Source organism: Durio zibethinus, chromosome 2 (assembly GCF_047325235.1).
Source record: "Durio zibethinus cultivar Kanyao isolate XHJ-2024 chromosome 2, ASM4732523v1, whole genome shotgun sequence".
Lineage (NCBI taxonomy): Eukaryota > Viridiplantae > Streptophyta > Magnoliopsida > Malvales > Malvaceae > Durio > Durio zibethinus.
In genome coordinates, this window is record NC_143163.1 from 28,159,028 (window position 1) to 28,169,494 (window position 10,467).

General features: G+C 29.2%; 1 protein-coding gene across 2 annotated transcripts; it reads right to left on the reverse strand.

Moving 5' to 3' along the window:
- Window positions 1-7,430: 7,430 nt before the first annotated feature.
- LOC111317374 (ketol-acid reductoisomerase, chloroplastic-like) lies at window positions 7,431-10,257 on the reverse strand. 2 transcript variants are annotated; one of them, XM_089742854.1, is made up of 4 exons: window positions 9,786-10,257; window positions 9,525-9,690; window positions 9,329-9,421; window positions 7,431-7,711 (listed from the first exon to the last, which is right to left on the reverse strand). In XM_089742854.1, exons 1-4 carry the CDS (start codon window positions 9,824-9,826, stop codon window positions 7,628-7,630), a joined length of 384 nt encoding a protein of 127 aa, XP_089598980.1. In that variant the 5' UTR covers window positions 9,827-10,257; the 3' UTR covers window positions 7,431-7,627. The 2 variants fall into 2 exon arrangements, with proteins under 2 accessions (XP_089598980.1, XP_089598978.1); XM_089742852.1 differs by having other exon boundaries at window positions 9,525-9,712.
- Between the last annotated feature and the right edge of the window lie 210 nt (window positions 10,258-10,467).

Here is a 10,467-nt window from a genome sequence, read left to right on the forward strand (position 1 = left end):
TTTTTCTGCAAAAGGACTGATCTTCCTTTGGGATGCAGAAGAATTATTTTAGTTGAAGAGTCAAAGCAGATCGATCCTTTACTAAAAAGAAATGATCTTTTGGGCTTTTAAGGAAACATAGCAATTTTGCAAAAAAACCGTTTTCCATATAAAGTTTTATCGACATAATTTTGTCACTAAAATATTATTGAAGAAAATAATTTTATTAACAGAATTTTGTAAATTATTCACGAAATTGCCATAGCTAAAAGTATATTCATATAGAAACTGTTTCTGTTGCTAAAAAGTTTAGCAACAGAATTTTCCGTCGCTACAAGTTAACCTATTACTAACGGAATTTTTGTTACAGATAGAATATTTTTAGCGACTTCAACTTTTTTGATGGAATAATAACGCCAAATTTTATCGCTGCTATGATTTAGCAACAGAACTCGGACTTTAGCGATGAAAAATTTTTACACTAAAAGCCAGTTTTCTAGTAGTATCAAACCGTGCTATCTACACTTCCTCAACCATTACCACCTCAAAACGTCGATAATCGAATAATCCTAGCAGATTAAAGATGAACATAGAAGGTAGCAACTTGTCCAATTAATGAAATTGCAGAGGAAAAAAATCCCTTTTGGAAGGGGAATCATCGTTCACTCACTACAGGAGAATAAGTTTTTAGTGGTATTTTTTCATATTTAGTGACGTTTATTAATGTTGTTAAATGATTCACAGCATTTGAAAAAAACGTTATTAAGAGTGTCGATGCGTAAGGAAAAATAGCAATATTTTAGAAAACAAGGTCACTAACCTATCAGTATTTTCGCATACAAATGCCACTAAATTTAGCAGTATTTTTCTTTACAAACACTGCTAAATTGTTATTTAGTGGCATTTGTGTAAAAAAATCAATAATTTAGAGGCACCACTAATTTCTGTAATTTAGCGACGTTTTTAGACATAAGCGTTGTTAAATTAACGACGTTTTTTTTACTACAAACGTCTTTAAATTAAAAATTTTACTTTTTTATTTTTTTAATATTTATTATTATTATTAAATAAAAATAGATAAATATTTTTAAATTCATAAAAACAAATTTAAATTCATAAATTAAATATTATAAATATTTAAATATCTAAATATATAATTTTTTCTATTATGCATGCAAGTGAAAGTTTAATACAATAACATTCATATTATTTCATTACATTAACCAACAATTTAAAATGTATAAATTTGATGATCTCTTAGACTTGTAGCATTGCCATTGATGAAGGATTTTTTTCACTATGATCACTAGTGTGCTTAAGAACTAGAGCAATTGCAAAATACCAATGGGCAAAAACACAATTGACAGAAATGGAGCAATTGCTGATGAGCAAACCCTTATCTCAATCGAAAAAAAAAAAGAAAAAAGAAACATAACAGTATTTTTACAGATTAATATACAAAATAAGCAAAAAATTAAAAACAAACAGTCAAACATAAGAAAAAAAATTGGCAACTAACCTTTATCTCTAGCATATTAGACATGCATATTGATAGTTATTTCTGATGCATACAGAGGATATATTGTTTTGGGCTTGTTTTAATATTGTCAAGATAACAAAAGCTAACCCAAAAATTCATATTTGGAATTTGAGTTACTCCTTTCACTATTAATGCTTCTTCTTAGAGTTCTTTTTGCAAAATTAAACTTCTACTTTTCGAGTTTTCTGCAAAGCAAAAGGGAAATATTATCCCCTTTTCTTCTACTTGCAGAAAATGAAAACTGCATGTTAGCAGTTGAAAACATTGTACGATAAAGAGCACCTGCTTCTAGTAATAAGCTAATTTATTAGGTTGATTTTTCTTTTTCATATGATTTCTAGATTAAAAGGACTATATATATATATATTTTATTTCCCCTTTAAAATATATATGCTAATTCTTTTTTAACCTATTAGTATATGTTTCATAACGAACAAATGTTTTTTTTTTCTATTTGAAAATTTGTAGGTTCCCACCTAATTAATTAATTAAAAAACATATGTTTTCATTATTAAATAAAATATTTAAATGGACTACTTATATTACATGATGAAATTATGTGTATTTATAAATGCTTTGGGTCCTACCTTGCATAAAATCCTTAACTTTGTTAATGACTTTCTTGTTGGACTGACCTAATTAATTTTAACTTTTACTAATATCAAATTTAAACTTGTATGTATGCATTATTGTATGTGTATGCATACATCACTAAAAATTATTGATATCTCATTTATACGATGACAACGCTATATACGTGTAAAAAACATACACACAAAATGCACTTAATTGTTTTGTGATGACTTTTTTAAAATAATAATAAAAAAATGAGATGACTTACTGGATTAGAAAATTTGATGTGACAAAAAAGGACATTTTTTGTGTATAACTTTTTAATTTCCTACGATAAATATTATAGTTTTTTTTTTTTCTTTAAGAGGATGCAAGTTTAAATCATTATTTTCAACAAATGCATGCAGGAATATATGCAAGAATTGCACCAAGAGAGATTTCATTAATAAACAAAAATAAATGACATCAACTAAGCAATTCACTTCTATATATGTGCATCAGTAATGTATTGTCCGCATCACTTTTAACCAGCTGATCAGTTTTATTATTCCTTAAATCTAAAGCCAATTCCCTAATTTATTGGGCCTTGTGCCCACTATTTTTAATGGCCTCCACTTGTGGCCACTACTTTCAAGCGGAGCTTGTTTTGGGTCGCTGGTAGCATCAATGGCCTCGTCAGCACCATCCACAGGGGTTGTCACATAAACAAAGCCTTTCTCTGTTTTGTTTGTTTACTTAGGCAACATCTACAGGAGTCGAGTGGCTGAAGGTGTATTTAGTGATATCGTGAAAAAGAAAGGCCTTGACTCCAAGTTTAACATTGACTCCATTGATTACCATGACGTACATACACTTCAAATATGCTAAAAAAGGTAGTTTTGGACTGATTCTTTACTTTTATGTATAAGGGCAAATATCTGCATGTTTTGGTTTAGATTTTGGTATTAGGATCAGTATAATTGAAGCTTTCTGGAGATACCAATGAATTTAAATGATAAAAATTGATGTTTTCTAAGATTCCAAGAATCAATCATCAATTGAAGAAAATCAATCATCAATTATCAAAAAATGAAAATCAATCATCAAACCAAGAAAAATAAAACTTGGAAAATTTATTAATAATCATTGAAATCGAGGAAACCTTTAGCTTGGAGGTGCATGAGTGAGGGTATTCTTAGTTTCACGTCTTGCAAAAATTAATCAAATTTTATTTTAAAAAAAGAATAAAAATATTCTTCTGGACATAGTAAAATAAAAGAATAACAAAATAATAAGAGAAACATGACGAGAAATAAGTCCCAGTCCGCAATTTTTACAGAAGGTAATGTATGAGGATTTTCATATTTAAAGGAGGATTATAAAAATTGATACGGGAATCAATTCATCTGGTTCCTCTGTGCATATTTTGGAAAATGTGGAATGTTTCATGAACTTTGTAGAACAGTGAGCTTTATAGGTCAGAGAGCTTTGTGTGAAAAATTGTGGTGAGGGAGGGAGGAGGAAGCATGTGGGAATCATTATAGGACAGGTACAAACTACTCAGAATACCAACATAAATTCAAGTTGAACAACTAAAATTTACATTCTATTTAACCAAGTCCTTTCAAATTTTAACAAGTATCCACAAATTCAAGTTGAGAGATTCTTTTAGAAACCGTCAGGTCATATTTAATTAAGTGAAATTTACCCTCCTTTCTACTTTCCCATGGTTTAATAAATATGGATTCATCTTGATATCTACTGACATGCAAGTCACTTAACAATCTGCACTTTGAAGAAAAGATGCAAAAAAAGAGGGGGAGATTATGGCCATATTCAGTGGGCACAAAATACATGTTTACCTAAACCTTGTTTTTATGGTCTTATGTCTAATTCAATCATTTAGCATGGTATATAAACAAATTGCAGATTATCACATCAGGGGAGCAAGGGAAAGCATACTCTTATTCCTAGCAATGCAGCAATTGCACCTCTTTGGAATGCCCGACCATTCGTAAATATAACCCTCACATTCACATCCAGTTCCCAGCAATGAAGAAAGGAAGCCACCTAACTGACATTCTGCATCACCATTTGCATTCCACAGAGATCAGATGCATTCCACAGAGATCAGATATGAATGCTAAGGCATAATACACTGTAGTCTAAAATTGATTTAGCAAAATTGCAACCTCTATACGCAGCGTCTTCTTTTAATTCGTTTCTCTCTTGTGTTCTTATACCTTTTCTTTCTTTTTTTTTTTTTTGAGCATTTGGCTTAAACAATTGTCCTATGAGTCCCCTGTCCCGTCACTAGAAAGAATAACATTAAAACCTCTTTAAAAGCACATTATATTTGAAATGTTATAAATGAACTGTTTCTTGGCATTAAAAGCTCATGTCTCAATCTAATTATGCAATACCAACATAAAAAATAAAATGCGTGGACTACCTCCATAGACCGCTTTCAGCAAATCACAGCAGTAAAACAGTGATCTTCGCTCACAAAATAAAGGAAAATGAAATGTAACTTAACAGGACCATACAGATGTTTACGCATAAATTAAAACCAAAACTAGAATCTTAATTTTTTAGTCTTCAAGCTTTGCTCTTTTTAACCTTTCTAAAAAATATTGCAACAAATGATCAAACAACTAAGCAGAATGAAGTTGAACAATAGTTTAAGCAGAATGAAAAGGAACCTGGTGCGTGCAGCAGTAGGCCGGAGAAGCTGGCTGTGGTATAGGAGGTCGTCGCTTCAGCTTAGAACAACAGGGCGGCCGGCGGTGGAACACCAGAGAAGATGGATTTGTATGGGTTTCAGTATGAGCTTTCGAATGGGTTTCAGTTCAAAATTCAAACAACAATCGGATGGAAAATAAGAAGAAATAGAAAGAAAAAGAAAAGCTGGAACAAGAAAATAAAATAGAAAATGAAAACAAAGTTGGGCAGAGAAGAAATTCAAAACAGAAATGTTCTGGGCATGAAAATGGTCGAAAATTGCGGGTTTAATGTGGGGTTTATTTAGCGGCGTTTGTGTGAACAAACGCCACTAAATAATGCCAAATGATGCGTTTCAATATGTGAGGCTTATTTAGTGGCGATTTCTTTTATAAGCGTCGCAAATGTTTAATAATTAGTGGCATTTTATACTATAAATGTCGCTATTTTGAAAAAAAAAATTTGACTTGTTTTTTGTTTAGTGAAACACGGCAAAATAACTATAATAAAATTATATTTCCGACTTAATAAAATTCAAAATTATTTAGCAGCATTTTATTGTTCAAATGCCCCAAAAGCCCATGATCAGTGGCATTTGATTTTACAAATGTTGCTATATTCAAAACACGAAAACTCGTTACATTTGTTGTAAAACATCACTAAAAAAATGCCACAAAAAGCCTATTTTCTTGTATTGACTTTAATGCTACATATTCATGCCCATTTCAATAGATGAATAATTTTGCTTTTTAGACCATTTTCTCGCATTTAGCCTCCACGACTAATTTCTAAGTTTATTTTCTTGCATTGAGTGGAGACTAAATGTAAAAGGATTATGATAAATAGTGAAGCTTATCTAAAGTCCATTAAACATCTTGCATTGCATTATTGAAGCAAAAGAAACCAATCTACTATCGTGTGCATAGACAGAATAGCTAGCATTCAATTTCCTTATCTCCACCAAGATAAATGACTTCAAATTGTAATCTTAAGAAAACAAGTCTATCACTGTGATTAAATTTCATTTTAGTTAGGGATGTAAATGAATCTTACATGAACAAATGAATGTATGATTATGATTTGTTTGTTTATTTTTAGAGGTGTTTGGGCTAAATAAGAAAATTGCTCTAATCATTCAAGCTCAGTTTGTTAAAATGGTAAGATGTTCGAGTTTAGTTTATTTTGTGTTCAATTCAATTAAGTTAAATGAACTCATTTATGAACATTAAACAAAAATGTTTATGAACATATATAATCGAACATGTTCATAAACAATAAACAAAGTATAACCAAACAAATTTAGACAAACAAACCCTAAACAAATATAAATGAACCTTAAAATAGGATTAGGGTAAATGATAAAAATGTAATTTTGTTATTAATATAAACGAATAATAAACAAACAAGTTTTAAACCTTAAACAAGTTTGTTTATGAATATAAATGAACAAAACAGACCTTTGTTCATATTTGGTTCGTTTAATAAATGAACGTAAACATGTTGTTCAAAATCATTTGTTAAACTTAATAAATGAATATAAACAAATAGAAACCGAATATAATAATGAACGATTTGTTGAAAACTTTATTTGTTTACACCTTTAATTTTAGTGAATTGAACGTATTAAATCTTTGTTGGCAACAAAGTAGAAACATGAAAAGGAAAAATAAAAATAATTCTATATAGCATACTAAAAAAGGTCATAGAATCTATCACTATAACAAATTTGGTCATTAGTGGCGTATAAAATAATGTGACTAAATATTTGTTTTTCGTCACCCTATATATTCCGTGACAAAAAATTAAACGTCACAACGTTCTTCACGTTTACACCGTTGCTAAAGGTCTAATATGACGATAGCAAAATATCGTCACCTATTGTAAATCTACTGTTACAATAAAATAAAACCTCACCCTATGTCCTTTTTATGACATTAGTTTTCGTTAGCTATTTATAAAAAAAAAAAGTCATTGAAGGCTATATTCATCACAAAAAAATGAGAAAATATGATATATTACTAACGAAAGATAAATCATTGCAATATTAGTGACAAAATTATCGTCACTAATGATTATAAGACAATAAAATCAGACATCACCTTATGTGTTAATTTTTGTGATGTTAGTTTTTGTCAGCTATTTATAAACAAAAACATCATTAAAGGCTATAATCATCACAAAATAAATGATAAAATCTTATATATTAGTGACAAAAGGTAAATCGTCACAATATTGGTGACACAATTATAATCTCAAATGATTATAAAATAATATCAAACATGACAATAAAATCAAATGTTACTTTATGCTTTTTTTTTATATGATGTTAATTTTCATTAGCTATTTATAAAGAAAAATGTCATTGAAGGTTATAATCATCACAAAATAAATGATAAAATCTGATATATTAATGATGAAAGATAAATCATCATAGTATTAGTAACATAATTATCGTCACAAAAGGTTATAAGATAACGTCAAACGTGACAATAAAATCAAATGTCACATTATGCTTTTTTTTTTTTTTTACATTAGTTTTCATTAGCTATTTATGAAAAAATGTTATTAATGGCTATAATCATCACAAGATAAATAATTAAATTTGATATATTAGTGACAAAAGATAAATCATCAAAGTATTGGTAACATAATTAACATTATTAAATCCTATATATAAAAACATTTTTGTGGAATAATCTAATGTAGTGTTCTTACAAATCCACCAAATATTTAAATTGGTTTTTAAATTTATCATATTATTTAAAGTCTACCCTAAAATCATCTAGAAATAATATTGTTTAAAAAATAAAAAGGTCATAACTATGAAATACGTAGTCATCGAAATCTTCTCTTCAAGCTTTCAATCCAAATCTTGTGTCGAGGGTGATTGTGTTGATGGTGAGTTTGTGTTACTTGAAGCTGCAATAAATAAATAATAGTAAATATCAAAACAAACCATAATGCACACAATAAGATCAAAACTAATATAAAAAATAAACTAATCCAATTTATGCATATAAAATTTTTAAATGAGGCCCTACTCTATATTAAAGAATAGGTCTTGTCAAGAAATTGACAAGTAAACTTCTCAATTTGTAATGTTGATACTAATCATAGGAAATAGACAAAAGATGGGTGGTTCATGTTTAAACAAGTAATCACCATTATCTCAAGCTTATTTTTAAATCAATTCGGATAAATCATAGGAAAATTATAATTGCACCTGCTTTTAAGAAGCCTATATATCTATCATACTTTGATATATCTTGCATCATAGGAATGACATTTTATCATTCAAATCAAGATAGGAAAGTAGAAGTTGTAATAATAACGTAAACTAAGATATAAACATGTAAACAAATAAAGCAGAAACACACAGATATAGCATAGGTAGCCACATCAAATCAAGAATCGCAATAACCGGGCAAGGGCTCTTTGATATAGAATATGGAGATAAAGGTTCCCTTGTACAGATATAGTTGTAACTTGTTAGAAGGTGAAATTTATAGTGGGATTGTGGGAGTTTTTGTAACTTTGAAATTGACAAATAAACTTCACAAAAACTTAGCAAATAAAGAAAAATCAAGCTGTGCATTAACACAGGCCTGGAAAAGCTAGGCTGCAATTTGTATAAACACAATTAATATGGAACTTCTCTTGGTTTTTTGATTGGTTTGATCAGAATTATTCTAGCCCATGAAATTTCATAAGGTTTGGATGCCAAGTAGCCTATATTAAATTGCAATGATCAAAGCATTAATCTTAAAAGCAAAATATTTCACCAACTACAAATATTAAATCATTCAAGTTTGATTTCTATTCATCATACATTTTTTTTTTGCAAAATTGATCTCTATTAATACAATCTGATGTCTGTTTCTAAAAGTAAAAAAGCATTCCTATATAATAAGTTCCCTGACATAATTTATTATAAGGCTACTAAGTTGATGGCAATGATTAAGATTAAGCCGAACATGTGTGTTACAAATAGAGGCTCATAAGGTGATATGAAACTACTTGGAAATGATGGTTTATGTTGATTCATAGCTTGAATTATAGATACTTTTGCTATGATGAAGGATGAAAGTGCAAAAAGAGGACTAAAAACAAAGGGAAAAATAGTTTGGGATTAGTTGTTAGAAGGGCATAACATCTCCCTTCATACTTTAATCCTCAATTTCTTTTCCTAATTACTTCAAGATGGGGAAATTTATTAGGAAAAATTCTTCTTTTATATAGAAAATGAAGAAATTTAGTCAAAATTTCATTTTGGGGTTGTTTTCCATTATTATATCTAATTCATTTTAATTATTTTGTCAAGCCCGATACAAAATCAGAGCAAAGAAAACACACATTCTTCATTAAGAAGAAGATAATCAATGAAATGGCAACAATAACTCATGTTGCATATTGTTTAAATAGCAACGGCAAAAACATTGTAATAACAAAACTGATTGGAAATACAAACAAAAAAGAAATACACAAACCAAACAAAGCTTACTAAAAAAAAAAGAACACTAAGGTTTTGTTTGGTACCAACGAACCCCAACCAATAACGTTAATCTGCTTAATCCCTTTGGAAGCATCAAGCAGCAACTTTAACAAATTCCTTCGTCCTTTCACAATGTACTAAAAACCAAAATTTAACACACTAAACCAAATTAATAAGCCCTTGAAATGATCAGAAATGCAAATTCCAAACTAAAATAAAAAAATAAAAAACCAAACCTACCTTACCGTGACCAGCAAAGGAGACTTTCTCCTTCTTAAAGACAGAGATCTCAAAATTGAGAGAAGTTTGAGGCTTAATAGTAGGAATGGAGACCATGCAAGAGGCTAGAGTTAAGCCGCAGCCATTAGCAGTAGTTAGTCTAGTTGTTTTGAGAGACCTCAAGGATCTGGAAGCAGAGACCAATAAGCCTAGATTACAAGGGTCAGTTAAGATTTTAAGGGGTTTTTAAGAAAAATTAGGAGAGAGAGTGGAGAAACAAACCTAGAATTAAAAAATCCATACAATTGATCCAAACCCAACATGAAATCCACTCATATGCATTACCTAAGAGAAACAAACAGTAAAAAATTGAGAAAAAAAGTAATTAAAGTATGAAATTGTATTTTTTTTTCCTTTTAAGCTAAATTATAAATTTTATTCATCAAATTAAATCATTCCATTCAAGAACAAGAAGAAAAAAAATTTAAATCAAGGTTTTAACGAACTTTCCCTCTGGATTCGTACATAGCATTGTTGGTGTTTGAGATTTTTGATTGTTTGAGGAAATTGTAGAAATCTGATGAAGGATGGAGGGAGGGAGAGCCCCATGAAAGCTATTTCACAAGAAAAAAAAAAACCTTAGCAATAGGTAGAAGCAAGAAAAAAATTTGAAATAAACATCGAAAATAGGCTTTTTTCCCTCTTTTTACGCTACTACTCTTTGTATAGCTATATCCTTTGATTCAAAATCAAAGTCCACGGTTCATGTACTTGGCTCATTATAGGCCTAGGCTTAATCCAAAATAATGCTTCATTTTGCACTTTTGTTTTTAAGTGGATAACTCTTTAATATTTTTTTTTCTAAAGGTAAAAAATGTTCCTTAACTCCTACAAAAAAAAAAAAAAGTTCCTAAACTATAATTAAAATATTTTTTAAATTTTTAATATTTTATTATAAATAATC